This window comes from Pinus tabuliformis, chromosome 6, assembly GCF_031772625.1.
Source record: "Pinus tabuliformis cultivar Carrire ecotype Pingquan chromosome 6, CPIR1, whole genome shotgun sequence".
NCBI lineage: Eukaryota > Viridiplantae > Streptophyta > Pinopsida > Pinales > Pinaceae > Pinus > Pinus tabuliformis.
In genome coordinates this window covers 601,274,352-601,295,858 of record NC_142292.1, presented here as the reverse complement: position 1 = coordinate 601,295,858, position 21,507 = coordinate 601,274,352, and the positions used below count along the sequence as shown (strand labels likewise).

The 21,507-nt window shown below is 40.0% G+C and overlaps 1 protein-coding gene across 3 annotated transcripts in view; it reads right to left on the bottom strand.

The window, feature by feature from the left end:
* Window positions 1-1,021: 1,021 nt before the first annotated feature.
* The window catches only part of LOC149259982 (tetraspanin-19-like), an 83,320-nt gene continuing 62,834 nt past the window's right edge, over window positions 1,022-21,507 (bottom strand). For 2 of the 3 annotated variants that reach the window (XM_089419441.1, XM_089419450.1), the window contains exons 3-6: window positions 4,515-4,595; window positions 4,300-4,404; window positions 1,721-1,909; window positions 1,022-1,479 (exon numbers count right to left, since the gene is read on the bottom strand). In XM_089419441.1, the coding sequence (XP_089275567.1) occupies window positions 1,372-1,479; window positions 1,721-1,909; window positions 4,300-4,404; window positions 4,515-4,595 (483 nt within the window). In that variant the 3' untranslated portion in view covers window positions 1,022-1,371. Of the gene's footprint in view, window positions 1,480-1,720; window positions 1,910-4,031; window positions 4,153-4,299; window positions 4,405-4,514; window positions 4,596-21,507 lie in introns of those variants that run through there. The other variant, XM_089419457.1, reaches the window with a different exon arrangement.

The window sequence follows — 21,507 nt, the reverse complement described above, 5'->3', positions numbered from 1 at the left end:
CAATGGTATGACTCGGAGAGGGAAATAACAAGGGAGGATACGTTGTCCTGCCCTCTTTAAGAAGCTCAATAAAATATAAAAAATGGTTTCCCCAAATTCAGGGCAGATATCCACAAACCTACAATATGTCACAATTGTTGGTGTAGGTATATGCAGCATGTCCAACTTCCTATTAAGTTAAAATTATATTAACATAGAAGCAAGATTACAAAACACCGATCGGGGAAATCTGAGTGCAATTTGTCAGAAATATATATACTAATCTGGACTGTCTAGAAAATTATAGCTGCATAAACACAAGGTACTCCTGGGAAGTGTTGATCCACGAATCGCCAACCTTGATAGCAATTGTTACCAGCCGAGTTACCAGAAATAACCAGCAAAATAGTGAATATCCCAAATATAATGAGCAGGACTCCAAAGTATAATAATAATGATATCCCAAGAGGTAACAATATCAAATCATGCATCTATGAGTGAATGACTAATAAAATCCTATTACACTCTAATTCTCCACTCATTACTCATGTTGGCTCGATTCTGGGCCAGACAACCATTTACTTATACAAATAATCCCTTATATTTGCTAGATGGTCATAACATAAACTAAGCCTATACTGTCCCTAAGAATATCAGAGACAAAGAAAGATTAATAAACTACACCCTGACAACATCAGAGGCAAAGCTTCAAAGTCCACTCACCCGTCTCACTTCCAAAATAACCCTTGATAACTCTGCATCATAAATGTTGCTTGATTTGTATAAGCCTTCACTAAGCATGACAATTTGGTCAAGAGTTAGAAAAGATGGACTTAAAGCGAGCGAATTCATTGAAGAGATCAAAATTATTTTAGATGTTACACTTGATTACACTAACTTAGAGGGTTGGAGAGTAAACTGCAACAAATCATCAACAGTGAGGACCCAGATTGACATCTGTGGTTATAAGCATGAAGGCATCTTTTCGAAGCCCAACTCCCAAGGTATCTAATACAACAGCTGATAGACCCAAGCAGCAAAATATTCCAAATGATTCTCAATAGCCTTAAGAATTGCATTACATATATCTTTAACAAGAAAAGCTCTTACTTTGTAAGGTTACAACTATTACTAGAGTATGGGTTAGTAGTTACAAGACCATGTGCGTTTTAAACGCCTGATGCACCAAACTATCACTCATAGCAGGCAACCAGAGTAAGGAAACGAAAACAAAGAAGATGAAACTATTATATCATACAGACTTCAATCATGGATTATCTCTACAAATGAAAACGAGTGGATACTGCCTTTCAGCTCATGAAATTGCATTCAGAAAGCTGGCACTATAATTCTGTTGACTTCTTACCCATATGCCACATCCATACAGTATACCTACATGATGACACAACGTCTGTTACCACCTACTGATATGCCACTCGTATTGGAAAGCCTGATGCGATTCACTTGATTGCAAGGGAAATTAGCTTCTTCAACCCCATTCTGAAAGAGCAAAGCAAAACAAATTAGAATGACACACTTCAAGTAATTCTTAGGGCCCTGCTCATCCTTCTTATTTAAGATACAACGGAAATTAGCTTCTTCAACCCCATTCTGAAAGAGCAAAGCAAAACAAATTACAATGACACACTTCAAGTAATTCTTAGGGCCCTACTCATCCTTCTTATCTAAGATACATCAGAACGTCTCTTGCATGATATGAAACCCATAATTAAGTAACTACCTCTTGTGTCCTCGTATTGGCAACATTATTCCGAGACTCGGGATTAGCATTTGATAAAGGAGTCGGCTGAATCAAAAAAGATTGTTGTAGATCATGTCGAAAATGACGGTACTCGTAGTCACTATCACAGTACCTTCTAGGATCTGGGCCCAAAATTCTAAGAATGAATGCCAAAAATACTGTTGCAGCCTGACAAACAAAAAACAACATAGGTCAAAATTAAACAAAAAAACAGCATATGTCAAAATTAAAGCTTGAAATCAGTAGCAAATAATGTAGATGTTACATGTTGGTTTCCCTGTCATCCTGCAACAACTTTAACCATACATACACATATGCTTCTATTTTCCACAGAAAACGTCATCAGAGCTCCCCTTTTCCCTGGAATATCCAGCCGGAGGGAGGCTCAACAACCCGTTACAATAGCTGCTCGTAAAGCTTAAAGCAGCTGGACTCAGCTGAACTAGAACTGGAGACTGACAGTGAACTTCACTTCAGTCCATTTTAACTGATTGGGCTAGCCCACTGGGCTGTACATACTACATACACGTATACTTCTATACATATGTACAATTTATTTATTTATTTATTTAAGGGGTTAGCATGAAAGTCAGACTAATCTAATTCTAAGGGGAAAGCGGCAATAGGCCGCAATACATTCTTTAAACTGGAAACCTCAAATCAGAGGATGATGTATGCTGAAAAGAAAATTTTCCATGGTCCTCCTAGATCACTAATCTATGGCTCTACCAACTCATCGTGTTCTTCATCTATTTTCATTACAAAAAGTGAGTTAAAAAGCAGATTGTATCCTGTGCTGAATCAATTCCAATCAGATTGATCCTCGACAGTGCATTTTTGGAATATAAATTGAAGATTGATCTCATGGAATTTCATCCCCAACAGTGCTTTAAATAAGCAACAACACCATAGGGAATGTTTTTTTGAATGGCGATTTCAACACTTGCATTCCAAGCACCAATTCCATAGGGAATTTCTTTCTTCCGCTTCAATAAATACAATTCAAGTGTTAATGTCATATAAAATTTCAAAGTGTCGATCCTATGGGGAATCTCTTCCCTGCTTCTTTAATATATAGAAGCAAACCAACATCAATTTATGATCACGAACTCTAAATCATAACTATGGGACGTGATAATGCATTTTTTATATAATCATTAAATTATAAGCAAGGGAGCACACGATAGATTATGAGCATAGTTTCCGTATGAGAAGTTTTAGAATATGTCACTCTACAGTATAGCTACCTCCTCCAATAATGATGTAGTTTCGTTTAGAAGAGACGTGATGATGTATTGAAGAGCCGAAACCACTTTGTTGTAGTAATAATGTAGCACAATAAAAATACAAGGAAATGTTGTAACGCTACCTATCTCAATTCATAGCATACATTTAAACTTGCCATGTTAATAGCATATGTTGTGACAGCATCCCAGCCTTGTACAGTGGAAGCTCAAGGTTCAAGGCCCCATTAAAAAAGGGATGCATTAGTATGAATCTATAAAAACAATTCCTATAGTGTCCACTTATTAAGTCAATGCGGTATAAACCCAAGGTTATATTAAAATGTAAATATAAATACAAGTGGACTTTAATGCCTTCAGACAAATTGAATAGGACCCAAAGGGTATCAGTTGGTCCAAGTGTACAATCCCTTCAACTGCCACACAGTGATTAGGAGTCAAGACTACGACTTATGTTGCACTACACACATCTATCAAGCATGTCACGATGTCCAATCCTGACGAAGGCTGAGCTCCTGTAAATAGAAACCCAACCAAGCAGAAGTGGCTATTTTTGTGGAAGTATGTTGAGGGATATTCTAAAGTTATGCTACTTAAAGTGGATTAAGTGTGGTACATACTAGAAACCCAAAAGTGAAAGGAAACAAAGAGATAATAGCTCCAAAAGGGAAAATGTGAAACAACACGGAGATTGGCTTAAATATACAGCTAATTTCTGTACAAAAGAATGCTATAGTGATAAGGATCAGAAAAATGTAAGGAATCATTGTAACTCTTAACTATGAGAACAATTGTACTATAGTTCAATCCTACGACCAAATCAGTACAAAACATTGTAACTACAATGTAACATTATATGATGCTTCTACGATCAGTACTTAATTATATAATTATTTTAAATGGACTGTTTCCATATTTATACAAGAGAATGTATAGAATCTGCCATCAATGTCATGGTTACAAAGTTAGCCCGAGGAATATCAACCTCCTAGGACTTATGGAAACCCACCCACTAGATTGGAGTGGGCAAGGTCAACTTTGCTCACCTGAGGTTGTGGGTGCACCAAGCAAGTCAACTAAGAGATTCAACTGATGATTCTGAGGAATTGGGAGTTGTGCTAGTGCAATGTTATGCACTTCGATCTGTTGGTGATGCCACATGGAATTCTGAATATTTTTCTAGCACCATTAGAAACTTGTACAATTTATCCGTTATAAGATAAAAGTTTGGCACATATACTGACTCAAATAATTACATTCTAGATAAACTAGTTTACAAAAGGACCTTATTTGAGTTTAGCCAATTGACTTTACCTGCACCACAAGAGCTATTAAGCCAACACATTTGCATATAGAAAGATTGTTTTTGATAAATTCCTTCAGCTGTTTAAATCGACCAGTAGGGTCATCAGGAATATCCTGCAAAACAATTTTTGGTTATCAATAACATGAGAGAAACCATATATATTATGCAATAATTTAAAAACATAGTCAATCGACTCAGAAAATGATAGAGAACATATACTTACATCTTCCCACTTCTTGTCTAACAAAACACGGGCAATGGCTCCTCCCTGAAGTATGAGCAGCAATAAAAGAGAAAATATGTACTGAAGCAAATTAAGGACATGTAGTGTGAATAACATCTTCAATAATGAGAGATCATGTGACATTTATTTCAAAAATAGAAGAATAAGATATTTATGATAAACGAAAAAATGTACAAAGGATGATTGAGAATGCCTTATTGTCCAGCACATAAGAATAATTGACAGCTTCTTACCAAATTATGCAAAGGTATTGTTTTACAAGATAATTAAGTTTGTAGTGAATAACGGTCTCACCAATGAGAAGCTCTTCAATCTATGGATTATAGAATAAGTAATTATCAGTAAAGGTCAAAAAGAGCACTAGTGGCCAGCCTAGCCTAGGCATGTCTATAGTCGAGAAATAATGAAATAAGATTTGAATCGATCATTCTTTTCTTAAAGCTAGATTGAGGGTCTAGATGATTTGCCTCTGATTGACGTCATTTGCAATCAAAGGGAATTCATTTAGAGGTTTGCCATTTTGCATATTAAATATTATAGTATGGTATTGAATTTGTAATGCATTACAACATTCCCTAGCAAACATTGAAATTAGTTGACGACTAAAAATGTCCCAAATGCATGATCACAATCACAAGTTCTTATAAACATCTTCCTGAACCTGAAGCAAATGAAGACAACAACTTGGCATAACAGGGTTACTATGAATCCAAGCCTATTCGAATACTAATGCCATAATCATAAGTAAATCCAATATTTCTAGCACAACGGATCCTTTTCCTTACAAAGATGCTACAAGGATGGCAAAACCTCCCATGAATATCCTGCTTTTAGGGTTAGTTCCAAATGGTTATAGCTCATAACTCTCCACAATTATGCCTCACTATGTGACTCAACCCCTTCACCATACAACATGTGACACAAAACTTCCATTTGTGAAAATTTCAAGTCTGAAATCCTATTGCAGCAACCAGAAATTATTTTTCTAATTGTTAATTTAATTTAACAATTTATCTCCTACGGCAAACATCAAATAATTCACACTGCAACCTTCACAAATAAATTGCGGAAGAAAATAGCGTTAGAAACTGAGAAATGTATTAATACACACATATTAAAATTAACACAATTATTTTTGGACAAATGTCCCCGGAAAAACGCAACTTGGGAAAATTGGTGCAGCCGTTGAGGGTTTTTTACTTTTTATTATTATGTAGCAGTGAGAAATTCTGAGTACAATTTGGATGCAAAAAACTAGCAATCCTACAGAGAAATTACTGGCAGAAATATTGTGAGGAATTTTACTCACCCCCATTAGCAATCCAGGCTCTGACTGCAGCTCCAAGTGAGACGTCCAAACAGCCTCTACGCAGGCCCGCGTCACCCTTGCGCAGTCCTTTCTATGCTTTGCCTGAATCAGCTACTCCATCATGTCTGCCAGTAGCTAAGAAAACTCTCTCTTCGGCCTTCCAGAACCCTTTCCTGTCCTCTAGAACTGAAACTTGGCTTCTCTCCAACAAAATCGAATTGCCTCTAGAGGCTTTTGTGCAGCTCCTATGTCATCCTCACTATGGCTCTTTCTGCCTCTCTGCAATGCACTTCACCAGATTTGGAAAATTTCCTCCCGCTCACTGTCCCTACCCCTCACTGTCTCTGCTTCCTTCTAAAGCTCGAACTCTTCTGGCAACTGCTAGTTCTCTGGAAAAAAATCGAACTCTCCAAGGAAATCGAACTCCACAAGTGTGTTCTCAATCTACCCATTGGCTTCTTCTTATAATCTTTTGTTGGACCTCCAATGGCCAAGATTAAAACTTAATCAAGGGCTAAGATCATATCGGAGTCAATCTGTGTGAGTTTCTAGATGATTCGCACCTTATCTCAATTAATTCTGATTAATTAACCCTTTTTCCTAAGTTTAGACTTGGGAAATAATTAAAAATAGGCTAATAATCTAACTGAGACCAGTGTTGCACTAATCGCGATTATATCGTAAAATCGCGAGTTTTTGAAATCGGCGATATTATCGGCCGATAAATACATGTATTTTTTTCGGCGAAAAGATAACAATATATATATATATATATATATATATATATATGAGGAGGAGGAGGTGACACAACCTACCCAAGCTACCCCTGTCACTAGTAGAGGACGTGGTCTACCTCTTATAGCTCCTAGTTCTTCAGCTTCTAGAGCAAAGCAGAGTCCACTGCCAACTCCACCGACATCTACATCTAGAGGGGCAAAGGAAATCAGTAGTATTAGACTTTAGTTATTTGGTTCATTTCATTTGTATATGACATTATGACTCATGATATGAGATACATTATTATATTTTTTTGTTGATATTTTGAGGCTGAGTTGGGAGTCATGAGTCAGGACTTACTATTCAAGACATGATTCACTGTTATGCGTGATGTGGCACTAGAAATCATATTAAACATCTTATATATTAGTTCTTTTATCATATTTATGTGTCAATGTATTTATTTTATGTTGTAGATGCTTTAGATATTAAAAAAATTATTTAAAAAAATGAATATTTTTGTATGTTACGATTTTTTCCCGATTTTTACAGATTTTTTCCCGATTTTTACGATTTTTTCCGATTTTTTCCCCGCGCTGATTTAATCCCGATAACGATTAATGCAACATTGACTGAGACACTTCTAGGTAGAATTTCCAGAAACGATTTATGGGGTATGGAGAACTCCTGTGTTTTAGCCTCTCCACAAAGTTTCGAGACTAGAACACCTTCGATGATACAAAAATAACACTTCCTCTTAGTGAGGAAGGTGTTCTCTCTAATGTTGCACATATTGTCACAACACCCTATTTTTGTATCACCCCTCTATCACATTATTGATCTTTGGCCACTACCCACCAACCACTCTGCAACTCTGATGTTGCATTTGTGTTGTTGTTGACACTGGTGTACTACTGCCAACTCTACATTTGCACTACAACTCCCTCTCGTCTATTGTTGTTGCAACTGCAACAACTGCAACTGAGAAGCATCCGAAATACTGAATACATTTGTCACCCAAGTCCTAACTACTACTAGCCTCTGCATTGTCTACTGAAGAATCTACACTACTGCCAACTCTGCACTCAGCCACCTAGTCTACTGTCAACACTGCACTGCCCTCCTCAAAATCTGACCGCCACTAGTCTGCAACTGTCATTAGGAATCTAAATACATCACTGAAACTGATCCATCCTGCTATTGAATATTGTGGGCCCCCTATAGCAAGGTAATGATCCATGAGGAGGACACCTCAAGGACCCTACCCAAGTCTGCACCTCTTGGACTATAGCTCTAGATCTCCCCACCTCTCTCCTGGAGGTATGGCTGCAAACATGGCAAACTCTTCCTCCAGTCTGGAGGATAGCTTATCTATCTCATCAAACGCTTCAGCTTGGTCCTACTTCTCCTACTTGTCCTTCTTCCTGAGAGGACACTGCATGATGTAGTGACCAAACTCACCACATCTTAAGCACTTGACTTTTGACAAGTCCTTCTTCTTCTCCCCCTACCCCTAAATAGGACCCTTGGATGCCAGGGCCACATTCTCCTCTTCCTTCTCACTCTTCACAACCTTGCTACTGCTACTTCCGCTGATGGTACTCTTCAATAGATCATGCCTCAACTCCTCCTGTTGTAGATTAGCCCACATCCTGTCCCATCTTGGCAATGTGTCTTTGCCCAAGATACTTTAGACAAACACTTGCCAATCCTTTGAGACATTGTTTAGTGCTAGTCGTACAAGCTCTATGGGTTGGGGTGCCTCCCCAACAATTTCTAGTTGATCACGGACCTCCTGAATCCTAGTGAGGAAGCCATCTATGCTCTCGCCCTTCTGCATCCTTATGCTTCTCAGCTTCTCCTAGAGAAACATCTTCCACTGCTTGGAAGAACTCTGATATAGCATGCAGAGAGCTTTACACAATTCCTTGGCAGTCCCTTTGCTAGCTACATGTGAGACTATATGATCTTGAACTCCATCTAAGATCATCTGCTTCGCCTTCGCCATTTCTTTTTTGTACTCCTTCAGCTGATCCACATCCTGGGGTACTGCTACAACATTGTCCACATAGGCTTTCAGGCCATATTCATCTAGAAGGAAGGACATCATAGCCTTCCAGATGACATAGTTGGAGGCTCCCTCCAACCTATCTTGATCGCTAAGCCCAGCAGTGGCCATCTCTGAATCTGTCGAAAGCTCCCTCTTTCCCTCTGCTTGGTTGTTGGATCTGCTACTCGCACTTCCTTCTGGAGTGAGAAGATCTGCTCTCAGCTACTGCCAATCTGCAACTAGAAAAAAAAAAATCAAACTTCTAAAACTCAAGTCCCCTAAGAGAATTTTTCCCTCTGTGTGCTTTTCTCTTACACCCAACGTTGATTTTGCTACTGCAAACTGCTGCAAAACCCTCTGCTCCCAACCAAGGAATCTGCTCAGTGAAAATCTAAGTTGTTGTTGCGCCCTCTACTTGCTAGAATCACTATTCCGAGCAACTCGAATTTTTTGCCACCCTGCAACTGAAAATCGAACCCTTTCCCAGCAATTCACACTGCCGGGTAAGCACTACGCAAAACCAGAAAATTTCGGCTTGCTGCTCCCTCTGAATAGTGAAATTTTCTTCTTCTGCTTCAGAGCTTCCCGGTTGATCAATAACGCTCTAATACCATGTGAAATTTTCAAGTCTGAAATCCCGTTGCAACAACTAGAAATTATTTTTCTAATTGTTAATTTAATTTAACAATTTATCTGCTACAGCAAACATCAAATAATTCACACTGCAACCTTCACAAATAAACTGTGGAAGAAAATAGCGCTGGAAACTAAGAAATGTACTAGCACACATAAAAATTGACACAGTTAGTTTTGGACAAATGTCCCCGGAAAAACCCAACTTGGGAAAACTAATGCAACAATTGAGGGTTTTTTTTATTATGCAACAATGAGAAATTCTAGGTACAATCTAAATGTCGAAAACTGTCAATCCTGCAGAGAAATTATTGGCAAAAATATTGTGAGGAATTTTACTCACCTCCATTCGCAATTGGGGCTCTGACTGCAGCTCCAAGTGAGTCGTTCAAACAGCCTCTACGCAAGCCTGTGTCATCCTTGCACGGTCCTTTCTATGCTATGCCTAAATCAGCTACTCCTGTAGCCATCCTGTCTATCACTAGCTGAGAAAACTGTCTCTCCGACCTTCTAGAACCCTTTCCCCGCCTCTGGAACTAAAACTCGACTTCTCTCCAGCAAAATCGAATTGCCTCTAGAGGCTTCTGCGTAGCCCTTACATTAGCCTCACTGTGGCTCTTTCTGCCTCTCTGCAATGCACTTCACCGGATCTGAAAAACTTCCTCCGGCTCATTGTCTCTGCCCCTCATTGTCTATGCTTCCTTCTAAAGCCCGAACTCTTTCGGCAACTGCTAGCTCCATGGAAAAAATCGAATTCTCCAAGGAAATCGAACTCCACAAGTGTGTTCTCCATCTACCCATTGACTTCTTATAATTTTTTGTTCAACCTCCAACGGCCAAGATTAAAACTTAATCAAGGGCTAAGATCCTATCGGAATCGATCCGTGTGAGTTTCTAGATGATTCACACCTTATCTCAATTAATTTTGATTAATTAACCCCTTTTCCTAAATTAAAAAACATGCTAATAATCTAATTAAGACATTTCTCGATGGAAATTTTAGAAATGATTTCTGGGTTAAGGAGAACTCTTGTGTTTTAGCCTCTCAACAAAGTTTCCAGACTAAAACACCTTCGATGCTACAAAAACTAACACCATTTAGCTCCTTGAGGATCCTTACCCAATATGGTAAGCAATATAGCTTTTTCACATAGGATATCATTGTTCACTTTCCTATCAAGGTTTGCAGTACATTAGCATGTCGTCAAATAGAGATGATGCAATCACATTTACATATAGGTCAATATCAATTACCCTATGTTACCCCTTATTTTCTATGAGGCATGTTACCGCTCAATCTAGCAAGGGTCCTAGGAGGGATTCCTATAGAGCAACCACTAGGTCAAGTGGCAACAATGGAGCAATAGCCCAATATCACCTTAGCTAAAGCTCCCTGCTCTTTACAGAGTTTCACCAATGGGAGGAGTCAGATATAGGGGAAATCACTAAGAATGGTATTCAATGAATGGGAAGTAGTGATTTCAATAGCCTATTCAAAGGAGAGACTCTAGTGATAGGGTTTACTTGCTCAAGAAGCAAGATGGATGGCTCTCCAAGAAGGGCTAAAGGGAAACCTAGACCTAGGGAAGAGGAGTATTTCTTGACATAATGTGCCCTAGACCTAAGAATCCCAGGAGAATAGGGTTTTCTAAATGATCCTTGTGAAATTAGAGTGACATGGTTGCAAGACCACAAAGAAACCCTAGTGGACCTAAATGAGGTCAAGGGTTTAGGGTGAAACTTCAAACAAAAGGTCTTGACCAAGGGAGGGGAAGAGGATCAAAGAGATTGGATTTGTCTTGAGATTTAGTGCAATGATCCTTGATGAAGCCACTAACCAAATGAGACCTAGAGCCAAGAACAGAGTTGGAGCTAGGGCTTGGAATAATTCCAAATCCAGCCACGGGATTGATCTCAAAATTTGTGGAGGCCTTGAGGACACCCCAGCACAGTTATGGACCAACTTGCTCACCAAACGGATGGCTACAATGAATTTCGTGTGATGCCCTAGGAGACACTAGGGTTAGGGCTTAGAAAAAGAGAGGTGAAAATATTTTCATTAAGATGATCACCAAGGATTAGACCAGTGCCTAGTCTATTGGGAGAATGGAGTCAAAAATGAGATTGACTTAGGTTTTCGCTCTATTAAGGAGCCTAATTGCAGCTTCGCATGCCCTAGTGAAGCAGCTACCCAGCTACAACAAGGATTTATACTTCAACTTGTCAAATAATGGAGTTTTAGGGTTAGGTTTTCAAAACAACCCCTAGGAACATTCGCTTTTTCTTGCCCAATGAATAATGCATGCAATAGATCAAGACTACCACAGTGATTCAAGATTTTCACATAATTTAGAGCACAAGCAACAACATGATGCAGTATTCCATACATTAATCATATAATGAAAATTTCACACTAAAGAGAAACTTACATGGCAGAAAAAAGTATATCCATCCATCACATTTGCAAGAGAGAAGCTCCAAAATAGAATAGCATTAACCCAAACATCAAAATGCATTTAAGAATCTCCAATTTGTCCTCCAATAGCTATAGCGAAAATCCCAGAAGAAACAAATGATCCAAATCCAAGTGATGATGAGAGGAGAATGAGCCTCTCATTAAATTATACCATCTTCTAAAGGTTTGATTTGCCTCATTAAGCCTAAAGATGCCCCAACTAATAAAATAATGTGCAAAATAACATTACTTGGTGACAAGCCCAACAAGATAGCTCCATAATACAAAAATAAGCCTCTCAAGAGGGAAAAATGATAGATACAATAGGTCGAAGGGCCATTGAAGAGGCCTAGTGGAGTCCAATGTGTGCCAAAATGAATGGATGGGCTCCAAACATAGTGATAAAGGGGGTGGCCCCTTGATATCCAAGCAAATGACCTGTGGTGCCCCCAAGCTGTTGTGGGGGCACAAAAATATCCTCTTAGGTCTCCAAATGAATCGAAAAGCTTGTATCCCATCTATAAGGGTTGGAACAACGATGCAAGCCCTCCCTTTGTCTCCCATGGTGAGGCACGTCATCATTTGGACCTTGATCAGCTGCTAAGTGTGTGGTGTAAGCATGTAGCCGGATGGACAAGGTGGTCCAGGCGCATCATCATTGTCAAATGAATGGAACACGAGCAAGTAATGAGTGGAACTGAAGGATCCCATGATATGGCAATCTGCTCTCTGCTATAGTAGAGGCCCATGGCTCTCAACGGTCACCCTACAAATGCTAATATGACCCTCTGAAGGGCTTAGACCTTGTATAGGGAGAACAAACCCCAAGATGAATACCCACCTGCAATCATGTATAAGATCCAATGTGTCCCCTCACCTTCCTGATTCCAGCCTTCTTGCAAAAGTCAACGAACTAATTAGAAGTGTATTCTCCACCACTATCGGACCTGAAGACCTTGATCTTTTTCCCTGTTTGATTCTTTATCAGTGCCTTGAAATCCTGGAACATATCAAATGCTTCGTCCTTGTGCTTCAAGTAGAATATCCATGTCTTCCGAGAGAAGTCATCCACAAAGATTATGTAATATAGATTGCCACCAATAGATTTTACTAGCATGGCTCCACAAAAATCAAAATATATGAGTTGTAGAATATTATTGGTCATGCTTTTGCTAGAAGGGAATGGTCCCCTCGACTTCTTTCCACTGGCACATCCCGGACATACCCCATCATGCTTAGTTTGAACTTCAGGCATTCCAGAAACCATCCTCCTTACTTTAGGTAGGGCATCATAGTGTAGATGAGCAAACCTTCAATGCCATAGCTCACTTTGATGATTACTATCATGTACCATTGCTCGCAACGATCTTCCGTTGACTCTATAGAGTCCTTCAATTCTAGATCCCAAGGTGAAAGCATCCCTCATGCGAGATTCCATAAGCCAGGTGAGGACCTTTCCTCTTATGAAGGCAACTCTCATCCCTTTGTCTTCCAAGGCAAATATAGATACAAGGTTCTTCTTCAATCCCAAAACATACATAACATCATGAAGAAGTATGGTTTCCCCATAATCCAAATGAAATGTGATAGAACCAAAACCCTTCACAAGATAAGTAGAGTTATCCCCAAGAATGATATTCAAATTAGTCTCCCTCTCAACCATATTTGAGAGGACTTCATGATACCCAGAGAAATGTCTAGAGGCCCCACTATCTACCAACCATCACACGAATCCGGAGGAGAGGAACTAGAAAGAGCAGAAATAAGAATATATTCAGATTGAGTAGCAGTTGCATTATTTCCATACCTTGAGTTCCTTGATCTCTTTTGAGGATGATGGTCTTCTTCACAATCATCAAGAGCATCTCTTCTTCTATCATCTTCTCTTCTTCTATCATTAAACCTGTTGTTGTTGAAGCTGTTGAAGTTGGACCTTGGAGCATCACTCTTTTTCGGACAGTCTCGAGCATAATGACCATGCATGTGACAATTGAAGCATTAAATTCTCCTTCCTCTTATATCGGAATCCTTTAATTCAGGGGCAGGGTTTCTTGAGCTAGATGGTCTTCCTCTTCTTTTCCTCTTCTTTTCCTATGCAGCAAATGCAGAGGGCTCTACTTCTTCATGCTTTTGTATCCTTTCTCTAGATATCATCCTGGTTTCTTCTTGAGTACATTTGCCAACCAACTCATCAAATGTAGGGTACCTATCATTACTGCTTATAATAGTAATGAATGTCTCCCAAATTGGAGGAAGATCATGAAGTGCAACGAGGACTAGCTCTCTATCAGACATAGATTCTCCAATAGTCAACAAGTGATCCCTGAGTTGTGATAATCTCATGAATCTCTCGTTTGTTCATCTTGATGTCCTTGATTTTATTTTTCAAGGAGAGAATGTGATTCAAATTGTTGACCTCATACATCCCAACCAGCTTGTCATAGATATCCTTGGACTTCTTCAACTTTCCAATGTAAGTAAGCAAATGATCTTTCAAAGAATCAATAAGTATTTTCTTGGCTTTGATCTCACCTTTCTTATACTTGGCCTTGGCAACAGCAGGAGCATTTTCCAATGGCTCAGGTACTTTTCCTTCCACATATTCCAAAACATCATTTTCATCCAATGTCACTTCCAACCTGATCTTCCAAGTAGCAAAATTAGATGAGTCACCCAGCTTCTCTACATCCTTGAAGTATGAGGTAGACATCTTGACCAAGTAGCTTCTTCCAAATAGATTCCTTCAAAGGTGATTGCTTTTGTCTCTTGTCTCCTTGGGCTTGTCTTCACGTCAACGCTAATACAATGTTAAATTTCCAATGTTCTATGTCTAGCACAATCACTTAATCCAATTCTTCTTCAATTAGCAATAAATTCAATCTTCCAATAACATTAAGCAATTGTAGATTGAACAGTAATTCAAATGCAACAGAAGACAGCCAAGAACAAGAACAACAGAGACACAAGATTTGGTCAAAGACCAAGGAAAAACCCCAAAAGGAGGAAAACCCTTTCAAAATTCTTCTTCTATTAGATTGTCATCAAATGTTCAGCAAAGAGATACAATATTCAAATTCATCAACAATGAGTCAAAGTTCAACAACTTTGACTATCCAATCCAACTAACCAATATCCAATGATAAAAGAGCCCAAAAGTCAAATCTGATCCAAAGTCAAAGTTTGCAATTTTTGGTCAAAGTTAACAACAGTCAATAGCAGTCAAAGATGCCCTAACCAATCAACATTTAGCAATCAAACCACCTCGAAATCAGCTCGGTCAACAGTCAAAGTATGTTACCTTCCAATCTCGGTCAAACCCAGCCAAAACAGTCAACAAATGCTTGGTCAAAGGAGAGAGAAAGCCTGCAGTCAAACTTCAAAATTTCTGTTGTCAAAATCTGCAGTCAACCCAAGTCAAAACAGCCCATAAAAGTTTAGTCCTTCACCCAATGAATTTGTCCTCCAAACATCAAAATTTTCCAAGTCAAAGTTGGTCAATGGCTGGTTAAACTATCCCAATCAGAAATTCAACGCAGAAATAAGACTTATCCTCCTTCCCTTCACACGTGTGAGCTTGGACCTCCTTATTTCAGACCTATATGAACCAATCAAATGAAGAGAGAGAAGATGAGAAGATTAATGATGATCCTCCAAAGTGATGTGACATCATGTGTATTTATGTGTTGGAGGAGACCCAATTTAACCTTTAGGTCAGCCTTTTTGTGCACATGTGGTTCCATCATTAAAAATTATACTTTTCCTTAAACAAATTAAATTCTTCGTTGGGCTAGGAGGGGTCTTTCTTGATGATGAAGGTTGTCCAGTGGAGGAAATTTGTCCCAGAGCTACCAAATTAACATATACAAGAGGAAAAAAATGAATGAAGGTCCTTGTTACCACACAATCTAACAAGTCCTAAGAAGGGAAAGCCTACAAGACAAAGAGCTAGACTAAGTGATAACAATGGGACAATGGCCCGTTGTCACCTCAGCGAATGTCCCCTACTCTTTACGAACTTTCACTAATGGGAGGAGTCCTGATAAGATGATAATCACTTTTCGATAGATATTCTAAGGCTTATAGTGCTAGGTGGTGATGTAGGACCCCTTGAGGTAAGCTCTATGTGATTATATGGCACTTCAAAGGGTACTCCACTCCCTCTAAGAGACCTAGAAAGAATTTGCATGAGATCTAGAGTTTTGTGAATTATCATGGACAAAGGTACTCTCAAGACGAAGGCAAGGAAGAGAATGTGCTTCTTATGATTTACTTCACCAAGTAATAAGCTCATACAACCCACAAAGAAGTCCCTAAGTCAAGGAAATACAAGTTAGGGTTTCCCTTCTAAGGCACACCTAGGGCAAGAGTTTTTATGGACGAAAGCCTAAGGGATGCTTGTCAAACTTTGAGGTCTAGTAGATAAGACCCTAGGCTTGATTTATATGCTCCCGGAATCCACCAATTCTTCTTCTAATGTAATTAGCTCTATGCCCTAGCCAAGCCATCCTATTCAAGGGAACTAAAATTTAGAAGAACGGAAATATGGAGAGAAAGTGAAGTTAATCACCAAAGGCTTGAACCAGTGCCTTGTCCTTTGGGCATATGGAGTCTTGGATGCTTTAAATTATCCGAATTTGTCCTTAAGGAGGTCAAGAATTGATGCCTTAGATACCAACCCTCAACATTTACCCACTCAAGAATTATATAGTTTCATGGAGGAAAAACAAGATTTCTTCGACTAGGAACATTCATCACTTGCCATTCAATGAATAACATATGCAATTTTCAACCAAATAGCCTTGAAAATGATCTTCAATAAATTAGGGCACAATAGCATTAACCTAGTTGCAACAATTCCATACATTAAACATATTTCAAGAGCAAAACTTCAATACAAAGCACTTACAAGATGACAATATGATATATCCATCCACAATCCAAGAGATAGCTCCAAAGAAGATCAAGATTTCAGCTCCAAATATCAAAATGCATCCAAGAACATCCAATAGCCAACCAAAGAAAAAGTGTGAATTTGCCAAGAAGGCCGAAATTCCCGAGTGTGATGATGATCCTTCACAAATGATGTTGAGTTCTATTTATAAGAGACCTAGTTGGGCGAATTATTAACCTAAGGCCCCTAACATTATAAAAATGTGCAATATATAAGCCTTGGTCATAAGCTAACTAAGTAGCTTTTACAAATTATGATTTAGCCATCTAAATGCTAGCCGAACATCATGTTGAAATAGGGTCGTTGGAGGGCCACGTTGAGTCCCCTTGGTGCCAAAATGTGTGACAAGACTCCATAAATCATGAACTACGGGATGGCCCCTAACTTTGCATGCAAGTCATCCTATGGTGCCCCAAATTGGTTTTGGGGCACAAAAGCTAGTCTCGTGGGTCTCCTGATGATGGAATAGCCTATAATGCTCCAATACTAAGGGTTCTGACGATGGTGCTTGCCCTATCATGTCTCAAGGGGTAAGAAAAAACCTCCTCTAACCCTTGAATCAACAGCAAAACCATGTGACCACTACTAAGTTGGTTGGGGGCACACTAGTCCAAGTGCATCATCTCGCGAATGAAGTGGGGCAATGATCAGACTGTTGACGGTGCTGAGGGTGCCCATGGCATGAAATGATGTTGTACACATGATGGGAGTCCCATGGCTCTAGATGCTTCCCTCGGGGGTATCAATATGATCCTTTGTTGGACTTGGGCCCCAATTAAGTTGCCCAATCCACGATGAAAACACCTACCAATTACATATAATGTCCAATATGCATCCTCGCCATCAGGTACGTTAATTCATTAGTGCATCTAAATGAACCAAGCTTGTTAATCAAGGGCACATTGAGACTTCATGTTGGGCTTCCCTTCCAAATTTGGGGCTTCAATCTCATAATAGTGTTGCCTCCATAGGTAAGAGTGGTTAATAAACAACCCTATTAGGTGTTCCCATCCCCTAAGGGGAAAGACAGTTCCTTGATACATCCTTTATTTGATAGGTGTCATGTGAATGATGATGAATGGATGGGGACACGGGGGTCTCAAGGCCAAATGCCATGGGCTCAAGGGTGGCAATGATCAGGTATGTCCACATACTAGGTGTATAGATGTAGGAGAGAGCAATTATGGATACATGAGTTACCTTAGCCTTTATTTTTCCACCCTCCTTTATTTTCATTTTGCCTTTTCTTGATTTTTCTTTGTATTACTGCTTGGGGCTCTAAGAAATGAGAGCATGTTGTGCATAATGTAAGCAATTATTACCCCCTTAACGTGGGGCAACTCATCGCCCACTAGGGGTTGGGACGTGCATGGGTTCCTTAATGATGTAGGGGCACTCATAGGGCCCTACGAACCAGCGTGATGACCATAAGAAGGGGTAGAGCTCATGCTTGCCTTTTGCCCACGTGCTATATTAAATGTCCCGACTATCTTTTCCATTTTTTAATATTCTTTTTCTTTTGTTTCGTGCTTTTGGCCATGATATGCTTTTCAGGTTCTTTTAGCTGCATCAACCTCTGAGGCAACATTTCCAGGCCCGACCCAAATATGTGCGCATGGGGAGGGGTGTGCCAGTGCCTAGTTGACCCAGTGATCATGTGAACCCAGAGAAGGAATGTGATGAAATAGGGCTTGTAATATGCGAAGGGGAGTGAAAAATGTGGATTGGAAAAATGGGACCATGCCACCAAAATCAAGGTTTCCCAATTAGTGTTCTTCGTAAAGCCATATGCCAATAAGGGAGATCCCACGGGACTAGGATTGAGGATTAACCCCCCATTTAAGGTGAGGGAACAAAACCATGGTCAAAACACTTCCTTCTTCCAAGTCAACCAAAAATCCATGCCCAAGGAAAAACAAGCATAAGCATCTGATTGCACAATGAAAAACATACCTTTTGGATTGGATTGCCCACCTTCTAACATACACTCTCGACAGATAGGCGAGGGGAGGGGATATATGACTGGTGCAGGGAACGAGATCAAATGCCACAATGTATCAGCTACACTAGTCGCTGTCAAGGGTTGTCAGCTGAAGAGAGATCTAGGAGAAAAATTCCCCTACAGGGTCACCCACTTTTGGTGGGTCACAGTCCTAATATAAGTGATGGTGGAAAATTGCTTATTAAGAGCTGGTGCAACATTGCTTATTAAGGACCAGTGGAACATGAATGGCAGTGCTACCCCTACCCCATAGCTACAACATTTGACAACATGGGTGCTAGCACAACAAGTAGCTCAATTTATTGTTTTGGACCTTTCGATCTTCATAATTCGGTGTGTATAAGGCCTATTTTGTAAATATAACTATTTTCTCATGTTATTGTTGATAGTTGCTAGATAGCCTGTTTCATTCCAAAAATCAATGGTCTACTTTCTATTATATGCTTAAAAATTTGTATGTTTGTAATTGATAGAATCTAGATTCTAGATGGTTGATGCTCGAATGATTAATCATTAATGTATTATGGATGTCATTTCTATCTTCATTGATGTGCAAATATGCATGTTTCCATATATTCTACAACTAATTTGGCATTCCAAATGTTTTTCTTTCAACTATAAATTGTTGATTTGGGGTAGCATTGGATGTGCTCTAGCCATGAAAAATGGTGGAGAGGCTAAATCACATGAGATCTCCAAGACCCAGAAATGGTTTGGGAGATATTAAAATAATTAATATTTTTAATGGAGTTCCTAAGTCTAAAGTTAGGAAAAATAAAATATTAATGGGCATTAATATAAAACTGGGTTAGAAGGTTCCAAAAGTCATGGATCAAGCCAAATCTAATCTCATTCGTTGATTAGAGATTTAATCTCGGTCGTTAAAGGATCAACGAGAAAAGTATAAGAGGAGGCTTGAGGGTCAGTTGGAGAAGACACCCAAGTGATCAGTCATTCATTGTGCTAGAGCGGGATTGCTAAGCAAAGTTGAATCAATGATCAGCAACGAGGGGCAGTGAGTACGAGGCAGAGAAGCAGAGACAATACTGGGAGACTAGCACAGAAGTAGAGAGAGCGAAAGCAGTAATCAATCCAAGCTATGCAGAGCCCAGCAAAGGCAGCGTAGAGCCCAGAGAGACTGCGTCATCCATGCAGAGGGCAGAGGGAGTGACGCAGAGGCTCCCAGAGGCTGCGCAGTGCCTCAGAGAGCTGACACAGAGGGTCCTGGGGCTGACGCAGAGGCCAGAAGGGCCAGCGCTGAGTTTAGTTGTGTCGGAGAGGGTTTCGTGGGACGGGTTTTCTGAATACCTATTTCCGGATATACAGGTATTGTTGCCGTGTATTTTTCTCTGTCGGGTGAGCCAGATTAGGCACCCCGTTGTACTCAGATAGACTGCATAATAAATTATAATATAACCCTTAGAATAGCTGCACTAGTTTTCCCGCATTAGGTTTTTCCAGAGACATTTGTCCAAAAATAACGGTGTCACTTGTGTGCTTATTTTCTTTCAGTTGATGATCTATAGATGTGACTATATTGTGTTTATTTCGATATTTAAATGTATTAAATAACTTGTTCGAATTTAAACAAGTAGAAGAAATAAACCAGCAGAATACAGATTAATTTTCTAACAGATAGACTTAGAAAATTCAACATGGTATCAGAGCGTGGTTGCAGATCACAGGAAAACTGAAGGCATCAGCTTAGCAGAGTATTTGCAGCAGATTCAGCTATCCCAAGTGAAAGAGTTGATCCTTGCAAAAAGCGACAGAGGAAGGAGTGACGCAGAGGGACTATGTCATCATTCTAGGCCAAAGAGAGGCAACGCAGAGGCTAAGGAGGGCAGAAACAGGCTCACGCAAAGCCACGCAGAGGCTAGGAGGGTTGACACAGTTGGTTGAGCGAGTTGTTTTGCCGATGCCGGGATTACGCAGAGCCAAAAGGCTCAATCCTTCAGTTGTTGGGGCATAGGAGGCTGTGGGTAGTTTGCAGAACGAAGCTGGTGGGGTACTGTGGTCAGAACAATACCTAACAGGGCAAGACCAAGGTGGAGGGAGTTGCTCCCGAAGCAGATTTCTAGCGAAGGAATCTAGAGCAATGTTGCAGTTGCACAGACGATCGGAGTGGGGCAACTTTACGTTGGCAGAAGGATTTCCAGGAGGGAAATTGGGACTCAGAGGGAGTCCAGAAGAGAACTTCCAGGCGGGAAGTAGAGAGACTCCGAGGAGTCGACAGAGAAGAGCAGAGAGATGGTCGTGAATGGGCTGAGAGATCAGGACAGGTTGGACGGAGCATCCAACATGGTGGTCTGGAAAGCCAGGATCTTGTCCATTCTAGACAGACATTGCATCAAGGGCTTCCCCTTGAGAACTATGGCTATCCCAATTGACTCGGTAGCAAATGATAGGTACAAGGAGGCAATGGCTAAGGCAAAGTGCATTATCCTTGATGGGATCAAGGATCATGAGGTACCACATATTGCCGAGAAGGAAATGGAAAAGGAGATGTGGGACACTTCGAAGACATTGTACCAGCATACTTCCATGCAGAGGAAGATGCCCCTTGAAAATCAGCTAAGGTCATACCAAATGCAGAAGGGAGAGCAGATAGATGTCTTCCTCGATCGGTTGAAGGAGATCCATGACCAGCTAACTTCCATAGGGGCCACGCCAAATGAGGAATTAATGGTGAGGACCACACTTAACACAGTCTCCAAGGATTGGGACGTATTTGTCCAGAGCATACTGGGCAGAACGAGTCTTTCGGATTGGAAAGAACTGCTGGCGACCCTACATCAAGAAGAGATCAGACGGCTAACCAGGGCGGGAAGTAGTCGCAAAGGAGTCAGGATCAA